This window comes from Egretta garzetta, unplaced genomic scaffold (assembly GCF_000687185.1).
Source record: "Egretta garzetta isolate BGI_Z169 unplaced genomic scaffold, ASM68718v1 scaffold781, whole genome shotgun sequence".
NCBI classification, from domain to species: Eukaryota; Metazoa; Chordata; class Aves; order Pelecaniformes; family Ardeidae; genus Egretta; species Egretta garzetta.
Window position 1 is genome coordinate 238216 of NW_009258579.1, and position 21639 is coordinate 259854.

The 21639-nt window shown below is 39.4% G+C and overlaps 1 protein-coding gene across 1 annotated transcript in view; it reads left to right on the plus strand.

Moving 5' to 3' along the window:
- The window catches only part of LOC104134416 (dystonin), a 111172-nt gene that overhangs the window by 12860 nt on the left and 76673 nt on the right, over positions 1-21639 (plus strand). Inside the window, exons 11-22 of the mRNA XM_035903398.1 lie at positions 1909-2032; positions 2510-2718; positions 2994-3311; positions 3489-3655; positions 4186-4342; positions 4608-4734; positions 7305-7367; positions 8365-8600; positions 10273-10402; positions 11955-12154; positions 13589-14084; positions 15044-16518. Of these exons, the coding sequence (XP_035759291.1) occupies positions 1909-2032; positions 2510-2718; positions 2994-3311; positions 3489-3655; positions 4186-4342; positions 4608-4734; positions 7305-7367; positions 8365-8600; positions 10273-10402; positions 11955-12154; positions 13589-14084; positions 15044-16518 (3702 nt within the window). The remainder of the gene's footprint in view (positions 1-1908; positions 2033-2509; positions 2719-2993; positions 3312-3488; positions 3656-4185; positions 4343-4607; positions 4735-7304; positions 7368-8364; positions 8601-10272; positions 10403-11954; positions 12155-13588; positions 14085-15043; positions 16519-21639) is intronic.

Genomic DNA, 21639 nt, shown 5'->3' on the forward strand with positions numbered 1-21639 from the left:
TACAATTAAAATGCAAGATTACTTATTTTTTAGTGAGCAGGGCTATTGCTCGGGCATTTCTGCACTGTTTTGTCTGTGCTGTGTGGAGTATCCATGCAGGTCTGATATGTTTGCTATTGACAAATGATAGTCAAAGGCTCTTGCAAAGTGCATGCTTTAACCATTGCCATTACATCAACCTGAGCAGTAGAACATTTACCACATGATATTTTTCAAATCTGCCACTGGAATTGCCCAACACTTTGGTGCATGACACATCAGAGGAGACAAATCACAGTGGTGATGTAGGACAACAAAATTAAAAGTATACATTTTGATCTCCTAACAGTGGAACAATTTAGGTACATTTGTGCTTCCAAGCACTAGAAAAGTAGGAATAACACCAATTACAATTTGAAGCTTCATTTAAACTTTTTGTTCCTTATGCCAAAACGAATTATATCCTGTATAATGCCAATTTTCATGCAAGTAATACAAAAGGAGTGAGTACTGGGGTTCTTTTATGAAACGCCTACATGGATTACTTGCCACACAAAAGGGCACTCAATGACTATGAGCTGGGAAGAAGAGAGAGGGTAGAACGTGTCAAAAGATTCAAAGGAAGAGAAAAAAACAGGAGGCTGAAGAAAGAAAGCCAATTAATGAAAGCAAAACAAAGAGCATTTCTGAAGAAGTCAGGTGCTGCAAGTTAAAGCTGTCCCTTGTAGCCAACAAATGCAGCTGATAATCCAGCTAGACACAGACCTTGGCAGCATGGTGGGGTCTAATCTTTTTATGGGCATTAGCTGTTCTTCAGAATATTCAGTGCTTCTGGCATCAGCTTGCTTGCTTTCTGTCCACATACAAGGTTTTCTGGTATGTCTTTTTTTCTTTTTTTTGTGGTTTTTTTTTGTTTTGTTTCTTTCCACAAGTACAGTATATTTCTATAGTTTAAGGAAAATTCCTCTTCAGGTCTATCTGAGTTTTATTGTGTCAAGTGGGTCAGCAAGACATACTATGTTCTGGCGTACCGTTGTGCTCTGGATACCAGCGCTGAATGCAGTGACGTGACGTCTTTGTCCTGGCAGGGCAGCTAGGGTTACCTTTTGAGTCATATGTTCATTGAGTTAGTGTGTATCAAAAAATAAATGAGAAGTCCCTTTGTTTTGGACTTGTATAAAGTTCAAGTGAATCAAGACAAAGACACATCATATTACACTAGCACAGAGGCCTGAAATAATTTGAAGACTATTCACCCAAAAGTGCTTTAATGCACCAGGGAAAGCAAGCCCCTTTCAGAAGTTGCTTCAGCCTTCCTCTCTTTCTCTGTTGACTCTGGAGTGAGTCATGGCTGGGCTAGTCTCTATAACCTGTGTTCCTTGGTTAAATGGACAAACCTAGGCAAAATTCAGTGACACTGCCTTCAGGCGGGTCCTAAACTGTGAAGGCAATCATCTTCTTTCAAGATATTCCTGTTTACATGACAATATCAGCCTGATCCTTTGTCGATACATCTGATGGTGAATGTGTAACTACTGCTGCTGACTGTATGGTTTTCCCCCTGATTTGTTCTCTGATGTTTAGTTGAAAACTATGTTTATTTTTCTTTTGGATAGTATATCAGTCTGTATGAGTGGTCTTTAAAAACAATTAGTCAAAGGACACATTTTGAAGTTACATTCAAGTAATCTGTTGAGTCAGAGAAGTATTGTAAAACAGAAGATAAAAAGATGGTGAATAAACTAATACAAGGGCCAGAAGGTCGATGGCAGCCATAGCCACTGGTGAAGATTTTACTTAAGGAGAGGTCACAAATGGAGTTAGTTTATTCCCAGCACCAAGTTTAGGTTGTATGGCATATCTCAAGCCTTGTGTGTGTAACTATTAGCTGTATTGAAAAGCATAACTGATAATTGTGGAATTTTACAGGTTCTTCAGGGACAAGTGTCTAACCACCAAATTGCAGTAGAAAAATTGAAAAAAGCTGCTGAAGTGTTACTGGATACAAGGGGAGAGCTGACACCAGACAAAGATGAGATTCAGAAAACACTGGGTAAAATGTTTACTTTTCTTTATACCTCTTTTTATCACTTGTGTCTGCGTGCTGGTACTGGAACAGACAAAATACAGTTTCCATATTTTTGTGTCACTATTGAAGTCCATGTTTTGTTGAGTGATAAGGTATTACAACAAAGTAACTTCATTGTCGGTCTGTTTCCTACACTTGATCAATATGCTCTTCCCTTAAAAGTGGTCATTTTTTTTTTCACTTCCCCCCCCCCCCTTAGAAATGGGGATTATGTTTAGTTCACATGTTACAGATGGGCATGCCAAACAGAGTTAGTAATTTGCTGAGGATCATAAATTCTCCAGTGGGAAGGAGTATGTTCAGGCTCAAGGAACATGACTCCAACTGTCTGTTTCCAAGCAATTATTTGCTTAGTTAATTATTATTAATAATAATAATGATAACAATAACCACCTTGGTTTGGCTAAAGGAAAAAAATTAAACATATTTTCTCTTTATCAGATGATATTGTGGAAAGGTATGACAATTTATCCAAGTCTGTGAATGAAAGGAATGAGAAGCTCCAAATAACTCTGACACGATCCCTAAGTGTGCAGGATGGTTTGGATGAAATGCTGGATTGGATGGAAGGTGTTGAAAAGAGCCTTGAAGAACAAGATCAAGTGCCTTTGAATTCTGCTGCTATTCAGGATATTATTAGTAAAAGCATTGTAAGTAGTATTCTCTGAAAGAAGAAACATATGTTTGATAATTCAGATTTCATGAAATAATTCAAATCTTAGTTCGGCACCTTTAATGGTTTCAAAATACTTAATAAAGAGGACTGTTGTGTGAAGTGAAACTGCACATAAGGGGTTTTGTAGCTGAAATAAATAGATCTATCCTGATGGTCTAGCTCTACTGATTTGTTGCTTTGCATGGTGGACCAGTTTCACGTCTTAAAATTTAATTATAAGCAATACAAAGTAGTTCTTGCTTGTTTCAGATGCTAGAACAAGACATTGCGGGTCGCCAAAGCAGTATAAACACTATGAATGAAAAAGTGAAGAAGTTCACAGAAACAGCAGACTCATCCACTGCATCCACACTGCAAGCTAAAATGAGTGAACTTGCGGGACGGTTTTCTGAAGCAAGTAACAAGCATAAAGAGAAGCTTATGAAAATGGAAGAGTTGAAGACTAAAGTGGAGTTATTTGAAAATCTGTCGGAAAAACTTCAGTCATTTCTAGATGAGAAAAACCAGGCACTCAGTGAGACGGAGGCACCAAGAAAGGATGTTAGTGAAGTGTCTCAATATATGCAGGTACTGTTCTGTTCCATTTGTGTTTATCGTGCATTTCTAGTCTAACTGATCTAAGTGCTTGAACAATGAGTAAGGCATGCTTGTTTCCCAACTCCCCTTGGTTAGCTAAAATCAAGAATTTAATTTTGAGCAAGTAATTGTAAAGTCTAATACGAAGAACGTAATCCTGTTTTCCAGGAAGCTAGTGTGGAATTGGCACAACATAAGAAAGATCTGGAAATTTTGCAGCAGCTTCTTGAAGAACTTTCGTTCCATGCTCTTCCTGGAGATAAAGCATTGGTACTAGAAAAAGTAAATGCTTTGTCAAAGAAATTCAGAGAGGTAGAGGAGACTGTAAAGGAAAAGTAAGTCGAATTATTAAAGTCTTTCCACCTTGGCTAGTACAGTGTGAATGTTGTGATGACTGCCGTCCTCTTGCATGCAATCTCAAGACATTGCAGTTAACCACAGAGCAGAGATTTTTTTTGTTAAAAAAAAAAAAGATTCTATTTGGAAATGCCTCTGTAGTTAGTCTGTCTCATTCAAGAGCTCTAATGTTCGCTGTAAAGACAAGTAACTCTTCAAAATTTGTGACATTCACAGGAGTCCTGCCAGTCCTAAAAAAATCCTACTTCTCCCCTTCTCTGATAGAATATATGCCATTTGGAATCAGGCTGCAAAGAAAAACTGAAGAAATTATTAGCGCTTCTATATAAATTACCTGTATGGCAAGATTAGATTTTCTACTTTCTGTTCATATCCGTAAAATTAGGTTTTGTGACTCTGAATTTAGGAACAGCAATATCAGATTGATAATATCTGTTGGGTTAAGAAGTATTCAAAAGGAATACTGACATCCAGTGCTGCTTTTCTTTTGTTGTCTTTAATTGTCTAGGGAAGAGGATGTATCATCTTGTCAGAAACAAATGGATACTTTCGAGCTCCTTGTAGAATCATTAAAGAAATGGATAAAAGAGACGACAGAACGAATTCCAGCAGTGCAACCGTCTCTGAATACAGAGGAGTTAAAGAAGCCTTTGGAAGATACATTGGTAAGACATTGTAGATGAGAAGTGAAATATGGCTGAAGGAAATAGGGCATCTGTTAGTAACATAAAAGTACAGACTTAAGGGGTAAGCAGTCACAGTAGTGGGGACTAGGGAGCTTGCAGTCTACATCTGCATTCCCATTTCCTTTGCATGTTTGAATATACTGCAGGGGATTCCCAAGTAGCAAGGTTGTTACTTTCTCTACACTAAATCTTTTAAGTTTGAAATCAGTTTTGTAATGAGCAAATGACTATTTTTCTTATCCAGAATTTAAAAGATGAATGGACATTAAAAGCACCTGAACTGCAGAAAATGAATAGCAAAGGAACGTTGCTGTGTAATCTAATTACTGCTGTGACTTCTCCTGCCAAAGTGAGAGCAGTTGCAAAATCAGGTATGCATTTGTATGATCAGGTAAGCCTAACATTTCAGGATTTTTTAAAACCTTTAAGACAAAAATTAAAATATTTCACCCTTGGATTAGCTTTCTGAATCTTATGGCTTGTGAGAAGTCAGTTAGCCATGTTTGTTTTGACCATCATTTACTGTGACTCTCATTTAAACTGTCTAAGTGCTGTAGTAATTCAGTACACATTCTGATCACTTTACACTGCCAGAAAAGCATAAAAGCGCTTTGATGTAAATGATTAACAGGTCCTAAAGCTGTTACTTCAGCTTTATCTGTAATTTCCAGATAATGAATAAAATGAACAGTATTGCAGTTACCTTTACCTCATCCCAGAAAACTTCTGATAGTAACAAACCGATTTATTCTGAGCGGTGTTTAGTGCTTCACATATCCACCGAGTCTGCAAGTAGGATAAAAACAAACCCTGCTTTTGCAAACATTGATGTACCTGGGCACCTTTGCTCCACGGGGAGACCTCTTTCATGGCCACAAGGCTATTCTGTGTGACGCCAAGCAAACACATAAAAGATTTGCAGAGTCATGGAGTTCTTGTTAGAAGGGTAATGAGGACATGGTTCATCTGAAAAGTGAGCCTAGATGAACCTACTCATCCCAATATGATAGCATAGTTGATGCTAGTCAATATTTTAGTTGAAACAACAGCACAAAAGGGAATCAAATCCATATCCCAGGGTGACTTTCCTGGGCCAAAACATGCTTCTAGCCTGGAGCTGCAGCTAAGTCCTTTTTACTGGTATTTCTGAATTTAAAGACAGCAGATCTATTGCCATGATTTTCTCTAGAGTTTAAATGTTAATTTATTTTACTGAAACCAGTAATTCTGCTAACTATCATTCAAGACATAGTTCAAGGCATGTAGTACTGAGGGTGTTTTAATGGCCATAGGCACATTTTCAGTCAGTTCCTGAATTTATTTCCAGACCTAGTAGTTTCAAGTGTGTCGGCTTTCACTGGTCATCTGCAAAGGACTGTGAGGATGGGGACTGCCAGAAGATACCTATTTGGCAAGAGTAGAGCACTTCCTTTTTCACAGCTTTTTGTAGTAGCTGCCTCTGGTTTCATTCTTGTTTGAATCTTAAATAAAAATCTTTTGAAGAACATTTTGAAACCTTATATGGGATATTTGGGCTCCTTCCTCTGCTTCTTTCTCTACTCCTATGCATCCAAATAGGAAAAAAAAAATAACTAGCATATAAGAGCAGCTGTAATCCTCCAGACTAGAGTATTTGCCTTCCTAGACAAGAGCTGTAGTGTGTATCACTTAATCACAGTTATAAATACTGGAGTCCAGCTAATATAGCATGAAGATTTACAAGGCTCTGGCTGGGGCCTGTGACTCCTCTTATCTGGTTTTATTTTCTCTTGCCATCCTCCAGCTGCTGCTAATGTGGTCCTCGCTGTCCAGCTGGTACTGTGAGGTAGATGCATAGCCTTTTCCAAGGCAACCGTTAATCTTTCTCTGTTAATTGCTCATCTGGGAATACATATGTGCAAGAGAGCGGGAAGTGATTCTCCTTGCAGTGCTCTGTGGTCTGATGGTGTTTTACAAAGGCCATGTAGCCCTGGTTCCAGAGGCTTTGAAATTTTGTTTAATTAGTAGAGTGGCCTGGGTGAGTGGCTGCCTCCGAGTGACAGTAAGGACTTCACGTGTAACAGGAAGGACTCCACATTGCAATCCCTGTCATGGAGCACGTGTTCAAGTCTTGCTCATGACACGATAGGGAGGGATTTGTCCGGTTGGTGTCAAGAGCTTTTTGTGCGTTGGTGGAGTGCTGCTTAATCATAGAATCATTTAGGTTGGAAAAGACACTTAAGATCACTGAGTCCAACCATTAACCTAGCACTACCAAGTCCACCACTAAACCATGTCCCTAAGTGCCACATCCACACGTCTTTTAAATACTTCCATGGATGGGGACTCAACCACCTCCCTGGTGGGTGGGTAAAGGTGTCCTGAGTAAGCAGTGCCTTTGGTTGCAGTGTCTGCAATGACTGCTTTGGGCTTCTTTTGTTTGATGTTTAGACCTCTCCTCAGAGCCTCAGCGTTTGCCAGCTACCCCTCTCCCAGGCTATACCCAGATGTGGCTGGGTAAAACCATGTTCTCAATAGGCAGCAGGGAACAGGTTCCTTTTGCAGAGAGGAAGGAAGTGATGTTAGCCATGTGGATGTGAGTAGGCCTCACAGCCAGGGCATAGTCATTTATTTAGCATGGTATTGTGAGCGGTAGGACTGCTTATACATCATGCATATGTGCTACTTATATGTGTACACCCACCCACTATACATATGCTGTGCATATGTGGTACCACGTACGGTACTAGCTGGCTGGAACAGCTTAAAACATAAAACAATCTTAAAATATGTAAAACAGTTTAAATAAAATATTTGCTATTACAAGGTTAGCATGCAGATACTTCTTTAACGTTATAATGAGAGCTATGTATCACGTTGTTTTGAGGAGGAAATGCAGTGCTGGGTTTTTGGTGGGAAAAGGCCCAGATAAGCATGAGACTTGTTCTCTCTTGATCCACAGGTGGCACAATGTTAAATGGTGAAGGAGGAGCTCCAGGAACTCAGGATTTCCTGAAAAATAAAGGTCAGTAAAAATTTCAGGATGTGATAAAGAAATGCACTTGCCAATTACTGTTAAATATGTAAGTATTTTTAAAATGTTGAATATAAATCTGCATGTAGCAGTCACTACTAGACTGAAATTTCACATCACTGTCACGTAACGAAACTATTGACTAGGACATGATACTAAAATTAATTGTAAAATTACCTACCTTCAATATTTTCTTTGAAGACAGATGAAATCTGGCTGTATTTTCTGAATCAATATGTACATCTACAAATGTATACAGGGATAGCTATTTTAACATAACGCATGGCTTTTAAGAAAACTCTAACACGTGTGTATGTGGTTTGAAACTTAAACACTCACCAGCGTTCACAACACGCACATATACAAACACACATGTACAAAGACACCCATTTTGCGTACATTTATATCACTGTACATGACCAAACCCTTTAGAGAAGCATAGGAACTTATATAGGCACTTTATATGGGCTTGTGGATAGCTACTTACCACATCCCAAGTCTGTAGTGCCTGTTCTCCTAAACTACAGTCTACTTAGCACACAGTCTGCCTGTGCTCTCTCAGTGATAAAACACATTTATAGTACATGAATGTGAGAAAAATATTATAGCAGTAATGTTAGGCTGTCATACAGGTAACTGAACTGTAGTCCAGTATGTTCAACTTTTTGTCATGGAATTGTTGCTTAAAATATAAAAATAACAATGGGTAGAAGGACTGTAATATGTGTTCATTGTATCTGTGTACCTGTGTGTATTAAAGTAATGATTCCTGTGAAATGAGAAGCTCTTGCAAATAGGAGCTTACATTAGATCATCAGATGTAGTGTTACCACATTTAGAGTGAACTGGAAATAACGGACATGTTCAGCGACTTATTATTTGGGGGACTATAAGCTATTGTAACTCAGAGTACTGTTTAGAAGTTTTTGAAGTCTTGTCTGAAGGGCTTGTAACCTCTAACAGTCTTTGTGCATCTCTCCTTTTACAGAACTGACAATGGTTCAACAAGCCATGTCTGATGTAAATCACAGTTATGAAGATCTGGGAGTTTTATTGAAGGAAAAGATTTCAGAGCTAGAAAGTATGCTTTCAAAAATGCAGAATATTCAGGAAGAATCGACCTCAATGATGCAGTGGTTGCAAAAAATGGACAAAACTGCGTCAGATTGGGAAGCCACTCCAACTGATAGTGAAGCGGTTAAAGCCCAAGTTGAGCAACATAAGGTACATTTTGCCTTAAAAAAAGACTCTTTCTTGCAGTTATTGGGCAAATTCTGTTTGAACAACTGATAGGTCAGCCTAGCTTAATCTTGCAGAGGGTATTTAAATGATCCTAGAAAGCATGCCAGCCAGGCTTAGAGAAAATCTGGCAAGCTGTGTCAGTGGAGTAAAAGCACTGTGTCAGAGAGAAGGAGTTGTGCAGGTCAGAAAATAATAATTTTGGTGGCCAGTTCAAATAGGTGAGGCTATATTGATTATGCAATCAACTTTTTTGATCTCTGTAGTGATTTAGAGATACATACTGGATTGCTGGTAAGATCTGAAGGGCTCTATCTGTCCAAAAGCTGTTTCTGCAGCTGCTGGTTCACTGACACTCCACAGACCTCCTGGTCTCTGCAGCTGCAGCAGCTCATGCCTATTCCAAGGCAGTGTTTCTCTTCAGCAGCCATGTCATGCTTGTTAAGTTATATAGCTGCACAACAGTCTCCTCCACCCTTTTAAATTGATACAAGAAACCCACTGAATCAGCAGTAAACTTCTATCCTGTTTCAGCGTTGGAGACATATGCTTCTCTAGCAACGAAAGACAATATTTACACATGTAAAGGTTCATCTGTAAAGGGAAACATAATGGATAGGGAAAATTCTTTCCTTGCCTGTGACTGTGGATAAACAAGGACAGAATTTGATTCAGTGGAGGGGCTACTTTTATATTTGGTGGGTCATGCTTAAAAACGAACCTGAACAGCTAACTTCCCTCAGACTTAGATAAAATTCCGTCCTAAAACTCATACTAAATGTGGAAGAAAACTAGCTCTTACTTTTTAACAGAGAATGTGCAAAGCTAACACGATCATTTTGCCCCCAGTGTAGTAATAGAAGAGTATTCATAAATAGTTGGAACACTGAGCAAGTGCTCAGGCAAGACTCATCCTTCTGATGCAGTTGGACCTTTTAGTAAAAGTTCTGTATCAAGCACGGGTTTGTTCAGTGTTTATTTTAGGGAGTTTTGGATAATTAAAATGCAGCTCCACGGGGCAAGCTTTGTTAGTTAAGAATATTCATGTAAGAGCCTTTTTCCAGGCATAAGGACTGTTCACTTCTGTCTGTAAGAACAGCATGAATTAGGAATGTCTGGGGCACCTCGGTCTCCTGCTAGGTCTATGCTTTAAGCTATGGTGCTCTTTAAACTGTAGTTCTAGGTGATCTACAAGAAGCAGTCGATCTGTGATAGCAGGACTTCCACTGAGATAAATGAGGCCACACCACACTCCTCTTTGTTGGTACCAGCTGGGTTATTTCTGCTGTGAACTGTACTGTGCGTTAGTCAGTTTGCATTCTGTACACGAACAGATTCCACGTGTAGGTGAATATGAGGGGACCTAGTGGATCTTATTTATCTGAACTCTTCCAGTTCTGTCACTTATTCAAATTCAACAATAATTATTGTTATTATAATACAGTTTATATGTCAGGTTCTCTCTTCAAAAAAAAATAACAGCAACATATGCCATTATAAAGTATTTTGAGATTCATAGCAGAAAAGTAATACGTAAGTGCTAGATATTTATTGTTTATCTTCATGCTTGGCATCTCAGTATTATGGACTTCAAACTTAACACTTTATCATTCTTCTTTAGTCTCTTACTTATTTGTTTTATCACTTGAATTTGCAGCTTTTTGAAAGTGAATTAAAGCAAAGTGCGAATAAAGTGCAGGAACTAAAGGACAAAGTGACAGAGCTGTTGGAGAAGAACCCTGACTCTCCTGAGGCACCCAAGTGGAGACAAATGTTGGATAAAATAGGTACTAAAGTAAAGTTGTATTATAGCTCAGACTGATTTGGAAGTTATTTTATTATGAGCTTCTTTAGTGTATTAGCAATCACTAGTATTTTTCATGTCTTGCTCCCTCTTACCCCTTAAATTCTGTGGAAAGAGCTCCCTTTACAAGAGTGTGGGTCTGGAGAAATTCCAGTAATGTCCATGGGCTTTGAATTTGTATCAGTGCAATTCAGAGAGGCTGTAGCTTGACTCCCTGCTTGAGAGGGCTTTGTCTTTTTCAAACAGTGTGCCGCTAAAACTTGACTGGTCAGTTATTGCTCCAGAAACATACACTGTTGTTCTTACAAAATATAACAAATTAGGTTAATTCTAATTTCATGGAAAGAACGGTTTGAATTGTTGGTAATGCTTTTCTGCATGCTTTTTTCCCACGCACTAGTGGCTTTTGTCATTTTGTGGTTTTGGTGGCTTTTTGCCATTTTCTAAAACTGATTCCATAAATTTTGCCAAAAAAAATTGGAAATTACCATGTTTGGACAGTAGGTTTTGAGATACTGCAATGCATAATTTTCACGAGCTTTTAAAAATTCTATTTAGATTTGTCATATTTCATATTGACAGGCATTTCTGTAGCTACACAAATAATAATTTCAAAGCTGAGAATTTTTCCAATATGTCCTGTTTGTAAGTGAAACTCTGAAAAGTTTAAGTAGCAGGTAAGGTCTTCAAGAGAACTTGAGTAGTGTTGAAAGGGTATTAATACAGAACGAGCAGAGGACAAAGGCAGTGAAGTAGCAAAAGAAACTGAAAAAAACATGGATAAAATTCAAGGACGAGGAGAGTCAGCGAAATATCAGGGCTGACCGAGCAAGCACTGACAGTATCACAGAGGGAAGGGGGAAGTTACAAGACTGTGAGACTCTGGCTGCTCTGGAAGCCACTTGCTACAAGGGGAAGAGACCATAGATTGGCCTAGGTGGGAACCTAAGCTCACACAGCACTTCTGAAATACCTGTGAACAGAAGTATTCTCATTGCTTTTCATTAGGTACCTGGTTTAGATGTTTAAATGCAGCAGTTAATCTCCACAGGCTCCTAACACAGATATTTGAAAGAGGTGTGCTCCTTCAGAGGGCTGTTCAGAGTAGAAGCCTAACCTAGGGCTTCTGCTCAGCCTTGGAAAAGGTATCTGTTTCTTTTTACTGAATAAGCAGGAAGATTCGTCTTTCTAAACCAGGCACCTAAGTTATAACTGAGTACAGCCCTTTGGCTTTTGCGTCATTTAAGCCCGAAGCCTAAATGTGGTGGTATTTCACTTAGTAATATTTTAATCCAGTTTTATTACATGTTGTATATTCATTGCTCTAAAAATTCCGCACGTGGCTGTGCTAAACTGCAGACTTCATCCAAGTGTATATGGATCTGACTGTTAAAAGATATATTTGCCGAGTCACTGCAATAAGGCATCTGGAGTTAATCAGCAAGAAGCCTTATTAGAGAGCTCTGTTTATGTTTCATGTCTGACAACCCATCCGCTAGAACATGCGTGCAGTATGTTAACATTATCATTGTTAGATTCCAAATGGAAAGAGCTCAATCAAGTTACATCTGAGAGACAACAAAAACTGGAGGAGTCTTCAAATTACCTGACCCAGTTCCAGACAGCAGAAGCTCAGTTAAAGCACTGGCTTGTAGAAAAGGAGCTAATGGTCAGCGTGCTGGGACCACTATCAATTGATCCTAATATGCTGAATACACAAAAGCAACAGGTTCAGGTGAGTAATGCCAACATGTGTTATTAAGTTTCTTCTGCTTTTTTGCTGTTAGGGAAGTACTGTTTTGTGTTTAAATAGCGTGCAGCACAGTTAGTATGAGCTATTAGATTTGTTTATCAGCAAATATCAGCTTAAGTCATACTTGACTACAGTAATTGTGAGAAAAAAATTACCGTAAGAGTGAAGAGAGATCAGAACAGCTAAAGGAAAGAAATGTTGAGGAGATACTGATACATTCTTGTGTTTTGACCATACTGTGGTTTCTCTCTTCAAATGAAAATCTTCCTTTGAAATTTCATTAATTTGAGTGTGTATGTAACATTTTATGGTGAGTCCTCATATACAGTCTATGCTGTAGAACTCGCTTTTTGAGATTTTATTCACTTGACTGTGCCAGTAGCTAATAAAAATATGAAGGTAAGTGAAATGTAGTACTGTGAATAGATATGGGGCCAAGAGTGTGAAAGAAGAAAAAGTATAATGAAAAAGTGGAGTAGTTTACTTACAGAAATACAGCAAACTGTAAACAAAAGAGAGAAGTTAAATCAGACAAAGTTGCAGAACCTAGACATTTTAATTTCAAACATTTCTGTTGCCACCAGTTATTTTAAACTGTGATGAGAAATAACATTTTTATTTTGCAGAAATATTACTGAAATGGGTATATCAATATTGATTAAAATTAAGTGTTTGAAACATGAACTATGTTCTAATACTATGTGAAAATTACTTAATATTGGTTTGGTTTGTGAGTGCTTCAGAAATCTGGACAGCTGGCATAAGACTATCATGTATCACTTAACAGTCTTTAAAAGTTAAACCTAATTGACTTAAAAAGAAAAGGTTTGGAATGTTCTGTAAAGTAAAACCATGGTATTTGTCCTTCTGCAAGCACTGTGACTTACTGTCAAAAAAAATAATACTGAGAACCAGTGATGTAAACTTTAAAGGTCTTGAAGTACACATTCAGTCATTTTGTGATTTATCCAAATATTCTCTGTGCTATAATAATACATTGCAATATTATGTCAGAATACACCTTCTTTGAAGTTCTATCTTAAGACAAATATCGAAACTGTCCAGGAAAGAAGGCACTGCTTGAAACTAAACAGCAATTATTTTACTTGGTACCATTACTTAATTACTGTAGCATTAACAGAATTCATTGTTTACTTGTATCTGCTGATTTAATTTCTATTAGAAGATCTTAATTTACTTAACCTCATTTTTTCTGGTTCTTTTATATAAATGCTTGGAAACAACACAGTTTATGTGTAGAAGATGCAATTATTTCACTGGCTTTTAAACTTGGAGGTTGATTACTCAATAAGAGAGCTTAGCTACAACAAACTCTACATGAGTTTTGTCAGACGCACTTAGCTTTTTTTCTTTTTTCATGTGGTAAATGCTTTTTAAGATTTTGTTTCTTCCCAGATTCTGCTCAAAGAGTTTGACACGAGAAAGCCACAATACGAGCAGTTAACTATGGCTGGTGAAGGGATTCTGAAGAGACCCGGTGAACATTCACCTTCCCATGAAATTGTAAAAGAGCAACTGGCAGCTGTGGCACAAAAATGGGACAGTCTAACTGGCCAACTGAGGAACAGATGTGACCGAATTGACCAAGCCATTGTGAAGAGCACAGAGTATCAAAATCTACTCAGAAGTCTGTCTGATAAGCTAAGTGCCTTGGATAGCAAACTGAGCAGCAGCCTGGCTGTGAGTACGCAACCTGATGCTGTGAAACAACAACTGGAAATTGCTAGAGAAATGAAAGAGGAAATAGAACGGGAAATGAAGAATATAAATGCAGCTCAAGCTCTTTGTGAAGAGCTGTCAACACTGGTTGGAGAAGAGTATTTGAAAGCAGAACTTACGAGACAGTTAGATGGCATCTTAAAATCATTTAAGGATCTTGAGCAAAAATCAGGTTAGTATTTATTTGATAGTAGCTAAGGCATAAAGTAAAGCATATAGTCTCATATGTCTTTATAGATGTTAAGTGAGCTGAGCCTTACACCAGCTCTCTGTCCAGTCCAACTCCCAAGCATTTGTACATTAGAATTTAGGAGAGTCCCCATACCTTGAAAAGGTAGAAACAGTACTTGGGATCCCTAGTGAACAGTTCAGGAGAGAATTTGAAGCACAATAGCCGGGCTGCTTTTTTCACCTCTTCCTTCAGGTGCATCTTCACTGAATTAGAATACCGAAAGAGGATGCTGCTCATCGAGCTACCTAACTGCATAGGTGCAGAGTGCAAGCCAAAATTGTAATTTTTAGGCAAGCACCAGTTAATGGCTTGGTGAAACGCAGTGGTAATTGTATAATACTGCTTGTGACAGAAGAGGGATGGTAGTCTGCAGCGTTCCCTTACCCTGTGAACAACAGAACTGAGCAAGTAAGAGACTGCAAGCAGTATCACACTCTGCTCTCCCTAACAGCCTCAGTTTTAGCTTTTTAATTTCCTCTGGTCACAAGGAATTTCAAAGGGTCTCCCTAAGAACACACAGTGCCTGCAGGCCCGTGAGTTAGGCACTGCTAGGCTAGATCACTTAACATCCCCTGTGCTTACACTTTGTAATACCATGAAACATGACTGTGTGGCTTTTACCCCTGAAATCTGCCTGAATGAGATTCATGTAGACACAGCCTGGCTAAGCTCACCTCATGTGATTCATGTCCAGATGCCTTCACTGCTCTGCTGTAGTGCAGGCACAGATCTGTCCCTTGCAAGAAACTTGGTTGTCTTCCAATCAAACATCACATACCAAGGAACAGCTTTCCTTACGTTAATGATAATTCATAATAGAATCAATATTAATTATTATTTCTTCATTGAATACTATCAGGTTCTGATAATGAACCTCTGTTCTGTCTTCTCTTTTGTAGATAACCATATTCAGCAGCTTCAGTCGGCATATGCTGCTTCTCATCAGTTCCAGCAAATGTCTAAGGACTTTCAGGCCTGGCTAGGCAAAAAGAAAGAAGAGCTGAACCAGGCTCGTCCTATATCAGCCAAACTCGATGCCTTGCAATCACTAATTGAAGAACAGAAAGATTTTAAGAAGACCATGACTGATCAGATTAGTTCATATGAAAGAATTGTTGCAGAAGGAGAAAGTATCTTACAGAAGACTCAAGGAGCTGACAAAGCAGCACTGCAATCCCAAATTGCCACACTCAGAAGTAACTGGGATGAAATGAATAAGCAGGTAAAAGAAAGGCAAGATAAATTAGCAGATTGTCTGGAGAAAGCCCTTAAATACAAGCAGCATGTAGAAAATCTGCAGCCATGGATAGAGAAATGCCAAAGCAGCCTATGCGAATTAAAAGTTGGCATAAACCCTGTTGAAATAGAGAATTCTATTGTTCAGGTGAAGGCCTGGCAGAAGGACTTGGATAAACACCATGGGATGGTGGAGCTATTAAATAATACTGCTGAAAGTTTGCTCAGTGCAAGTCAAACAGATAAAGAAATTATTCAAGAAGAAACTAAGGTGCTGAATCAGAAAGTGAATGTGGTCACAGAACAATTACATAAGAAGAGAGAGTGCTTGGAAAATATGGCCCAAAGGCTGAAGCAGTTTCAGGAATCATCCAGGGAAACTGAAAAACAGCTTAAAAGTGCCAAAGAGCATCTGGAAGCTCACGACTCGCTTGGACCTCAGTCATTCAGTAACAAACACCTGACGATGATGCAGGCCCAGCAGAAAGCCTTGCAGGCTTTAAAGCCTCATGTTGATTCAGCGAAAAAGCTTGCCCAAGACCTGGTGGTAGAAGCTTCTGATTCAGCAGGTGTTTCTGACCTTTTGCTCCATGCTGAATCTTTGGAGCAAGAATACACTGCAGTGAACCAGCAGGTTGAAGACAGGTGCTCGTTCTTAGAGACAAAACTTCAGGGAATTGGCCATTTCCAAAACAGCATCCGAGAGATGTTCTCTCAGTTTGCGGAGTTTGATGATGAACTTGATAGCATGGCTCCTGTAGGGAGAGATCTCAAGGTACTGCAGTCACAGAGAGAGGACATAAAACGTTTCCTGAAAAAGCTGGAGGAACTTATAATGAATAATGAAAATGCTAATAAAAACTGTAAAATTATGCTAGCCACAGAAGCTGAAGCTTCTCCGGATCTTGTTGGTATAAAAAGAGACTTGGAAGCTTTAAATAAACAGTGTAATAAGCTACTAGACAGAGCGAAAGCCAGGGAAGATCAAGTGGAGGGTACTATTCGCCGTGTTGAGGAGTTTTACAGTAAGCTAGAGGAATTTTCCAGTCTGCTTGGGAGAGCCGAAGAACATGAAGAGTCACAAGGTCCTGTTGGAATGGAAACAGAGACTATTAATCAGCAGCTGGATACATTCAAGGTAGGAAGATTTCTTTCTTACTATTCTCAAGTATTTTACAACAATGCAATTTTATTAAATACTGTTGTGAAAGGGATTAAGTGCAGGCCTTGGAAGACTCTTGGTTCACAGCAGTCAGTTCTACCTGTATGCTTTTAATCTGTTTTAAATGGAGTATCTTCTCGTGCTCCGGAGAAGCTTTCCTTTGCTACAGCTTGGCAATCATTGGTAACTTTGCACCCCAGCTCACAGTTCCTGCACCCCCTGTTCCCTCTTCACCTCTCTTCACTATCACGTTCCCTTATCCAATCCGTCTAGCTTTTCTGGTTTTGAGAACTGCATGTTGTCTCTATTCTGATGGCCATGTATTACACAGACTTTCTTCTTCACCATGGTGGTGGGAGTTTTCGACTCCAGTGTTCACATACCAGCCCACATTCACTTTGCTAATCTGAGTAGTTCAGTGTTTTTCACATGGGTATAGGCATCAGCATACGTAGATTTAAGACCTTTTTCTGTTTTCTTTTCTGATACGCTGCCCAGTTTTAGCTCACTGAATCCCACCCTTACCTAGAAATATCCTAGTAAGGCGAAATCAGGTAAAATAAATCCCCTGTTCTGTTGGGAGTTTACTGTAGCATCCCTATCCAAAATGCTCCAACTTTGGGGCTTCTGTGCATAGCTTTTTTAACATGCTAGCTAGCAATCCTTGTCCAGCTCTAAAAAATGGATTGCAGTGATAGTGGTGTAAACTGTGCTTTGGTGCTGACATGAAGTACGGGTATTTGCTTGGTTTAGGTTGCAATAAATGAATTTCCAGTGCTTGCTGAAAAGATTTATAAATCCTACAAATGTAAGCAGTGTTTGAAAAAGATCATAAATCTCCTAGTGGCTATATAGTAGCACTGAATATTCTGTGCTACTTTAGTTTAATTTAGTCTAATTTTGATTCAAATGTTTGTATGACTTGCACACAGTTAATCATAAAAACAAACCTTCATAACAGGACTTGATAAACCATGCCGTTAAAAAGATGACCTTGGGAGAAAGTCATTACATGCTTGGCCCAACAGAGGGTGCATTTTGCTTCTTTAAACCAAACCTTATTAGAAAGGAAAACTAAAACTGAAAACTTTAATTTGGGAATTTCGGATGCAAGTTACTATGAGTTTTGACGATCTTTCAGAATGTGTAAACAGAGACAAAAATCTTGAACAAATAGTTATATTATGAGCAGATTCCATTAGACTGGGAGGATTAAAATTGTGTGCCAGTCTGTCCTAGCAAGTGTGTCTCAGTTTAAAAGAGAAACAAATGGCTTTTCTTTGTGTATGGTTAGTAAAACACTTTGGATATCAGAAAACAGCAAAACCTCCTGCTGTGATTGCTCTTGCTTACGCTGACTGTACAGGATTTCAGTTGTAGCCAGTTTGTGATCTCTGATTTTACCACATTTCTTGCAGTCCTTCATGCAGCTTCAGGTCTTTCTTACTATACATATATGCATGTCTGTATATTTATCTTTTTTTGGCTACAAAGAACAATGCTTTTAGGGGTAAGCAGCCTGATGAGCAGGCAGTAGGAGAATCCAGTTCCCTGTGCATAGTCTCAGTGTTGTACTTTGTCAGGGCATTGGACAAGAGACAGAAACGGTACAATTCAGGAGTGAGAGCCTTCTCTGGTCTGTGCAGACCTGTGGGGAGATCGTGTCCATGCAACCATAGAGTTTGTATGGTAAAAAGACCGAAAAACCTGGAGAGACATAAAGAACAGCGATAGCAGCATGTCTATATCCAGAAGTCTACTCTGGGATTGTATTTATATTAGATATTTATATGCTTAGAAATGTGTTTTGCTTGAAGCAACTAATTTTAGGCCATGCTTTTGCTTATGAGTGAAAACACAATGCCATTGAACAGGAGGTGAAAAACGATGAAAAGGTGAAGGGGTGGTTGAAATAAGTGAAGAGCAAATGCAGGAATAAAGAAGCAGAATGGGGAGCCTTTGAAGCAAGGAAATACGAAGACCCAAATGGGAAATTTTAACTAGGTGAGGGTGATAGGTAGCAAAGGGAATACTGATAGCAGGAAGGTCAGGATCAACAATTACTCTAATAGCTGGTGTGACTGCTACTGGGGCACAGCAAAATTACAGTAGGTAATGTACCTCTTCATACGCTTTACCCTTCCAGAGAGCAATTCTACCTGAGGCAGCAACCTGTGGGGAGACTGGCTCCCACAAATCCGGCTCCACTCCACTTCGCTCTCATGTTTGTGCACGTACGCAAACACACACAACCTGAAAATGTGGCTGTGGCCACAAAACCACAGTCTAGCTCCATATGTCTTCAGCTTCTGTGGTCAAGTACAATCAACTTCTGTTCCTCGAGTAAAGAAAAAGAGTTGTTCTTTGGGAGATAGATTTATTCATATGAAATCTTCGCTCTCTTCAGGGAGAGATCTCGTGTAATGGGCCAGAGGTGGTTTTTGTGGTTTGACCAGTTTTTATGTACAAAGAGTCAGAGCTTTTTGTGCCTTCTTGGCATGACATTAAAATGCATAGTTATTTTTAAAAAAATAAACAGGCTTTTAGTTGTATTTTATATATAAATGAATATATACACACATATACATACTTGTTTTATTTATATTCCTTCTTTGTAATCTAGTTATACCAGTCAGCATGGAGTGTTAAATTGGAAGTACTCATTGTCAGTGTTAAATATATTTATTTACAATGCAGATACAAAATTTGCTTTCTGTAAATGAAAATATCCAGTGGAGTTCATTTGAAAGTAGAACCATGACTCTTACTTCACAAAGTACTCCAGGAAGAGTATAATCAAATGAAGAATTTGTCTCAATTAAAATAAAACACACAAAATTAATTACTAATTAACTCAGCTTTGTTAGACCTTTTTTCCCCCCAAAGTCTGTATGCAATGCACAGATTGGTACTAAAAGGACATTTCAGTAAATGAGGTCTGTTGAGGTACGCTAAGCCTGCCACTTGTCTTCAAAAGCAAAACACACAAGAATTGTGCAAACGGGTGGCACCAAACACCCTGGGTTTGGGTAGCCACACAGGGCTAGGATGTTTGCGGTAGGAGCAGTGTTTGTAGCTAATTTCTCTCTGAAATAGAGAAAGAAAAAACCCAGAAGCTGAGTATTGTTTTACTTCTTGAAACCTTTGCACAGTTCTTTGTACTGCCATTAAAAGGCATTCTTCTTAGTAAAACCGACATGGCACTGTTACAGCTTTCATCAGTATATGGTTCATTTGATTTTTGCTTTATTTTTTGAACAAAAGTAGATGTAGTTCTACGTTAGAGGTTGCCTTCTAGTTGGTCTTTATGGGAATTTTTAGCTAGCCTGAGTATTCCTGCCAATGAGCTTGAACTAAGATTTTAATTGGCTTATGTTAGTTGGGTAGAGGGTGTCTGTCCTCTGATTTTCACTTTGAAGGCAGATAATGTTGAAAGAACAATCAGAGATTTCTCGTTATGCTCAGTAAGAAATTAAAAGTGTTGCATTTCCCATGCAGTGGTTTACAAACCCTGGAATAAGATACTAACCTTCCTGGGGATTTACTACACTTAGGGTCTGTGTTGAAAAGCAAAGGTAAAATAAGCAACTGTTTAAACTTCTTTTTTTTTTTAAGTATTGCATTTGAAAGTGACCGATGCATCATATGAAAGTCTTGAGTAGATACGGTGAAAAATGGTAACGTTTTTAAAATGTTAATAAAATCATTTTGCTGTTGAACAAACACAGACCAGTTTCAGTTATATACTTCCCCTATAAAATGGTGCAGCACTCTTTGAATTCCGTTAAGGGTCTGTTTGTGGGTGTTTTGGGTGAGAATAACCGTAGATGACAGGACATCAAAAAATGCTTTTCTCATCTTTACCATTAGAGTATATATTCTCAACTAGAGAATCTGGGGTGGGGGGTGAGGGGGTGGGTTATCTGTTTGGCATAATTTTAATATGTTATGGCTTCTCACTGGAAAGGAGGAAGAGAGAATTTGTCTTGTGACTTTAGTATTTTGATATGTGGCTGACTGTATATCAAGTAAATCGACACAGAAGAAAGTGTGGTATATTTCTTGCATACAGTGTATCCTGCTCGCTGCTTAACTCGGAAAGCTCCAGCTGACTGTAGTTAGTGCGTGATGTTAAGTTTTGGTGCGTGATGTTAAGTTTTGGCACTAGGTGCCATACGCTGTCCTTAAACTGAGGTTTGTCTGAATTGTCGCTATAACCCGATGGCCGCTGCCACACAAGCGGCGCAGGTCTGTGGTCATTAGGGGCATGGTTTCTGCTGGTACAGAGCAGCTTGGTCACGACAGCTTCTCCTCTACTGTTGGCGAGTTACCTGTGTTACCTCGAGTTACTTCGAGGGTGACAAAGCACTGGAACAGGCTGCCCAGGGAGGTTGTGGAGTCTCCTTCTCTGGAGATATTCAAGGCCCGCCTGGACGAAGTCCTGTGTAGAATGCTCTAGGAGAGCCTGCTTTAGCAGGGGGGTTGGACTGGATGATCTCCCGAGGTCCCTTCCAACCCCTGCGATTCTGTGATTCTGTGACTCTCCCAACCCCTCACCGACCTGACTGTGAGCTAGAAGCGTAGGTACAAAGTCTTGAATGGTATTTAAAAGATGTAAATGTCCCAAACCTGAATCTTTGTCTTGTTAGGCTACTTTTGTACCATAAAAAAAAAAAAAAAAGTTTTCCAAACGCAGATACATTTTCCCAACATTTTATTGTTTCTTTCGGCGGGAGCGGGGGGGCTTGGCCCCGCCGCGTTCCTTGGCCGGTGGCTGCCCTGTCAGACGGTGCCACCCCGAGCGGTTGCCTCAGAGCCAGGAACCGCGACTGAAGAGAATGGAAACCGGAGCGAGCGTCTCTCTGCCCGTCAGATGGCGTGGCGTGTAACCGCTCCAAGGCCTGATCACTGAAGACGAGTTTGGGGCACTTCTCGACTAACACGGAGATAAACTTTCTGCTTAAGCTTTCGCGTGGGAGCGTCCCTTTAAATGACGGCTTTATCGGGCGGGGTGACCGGGTGCGGGCGGCGGCTCCAGGCGTTTCTCCCAGGAAAGCGAGCCGGCTGGGGCCGGTGCCGGCTCACCTTACCGCGCCG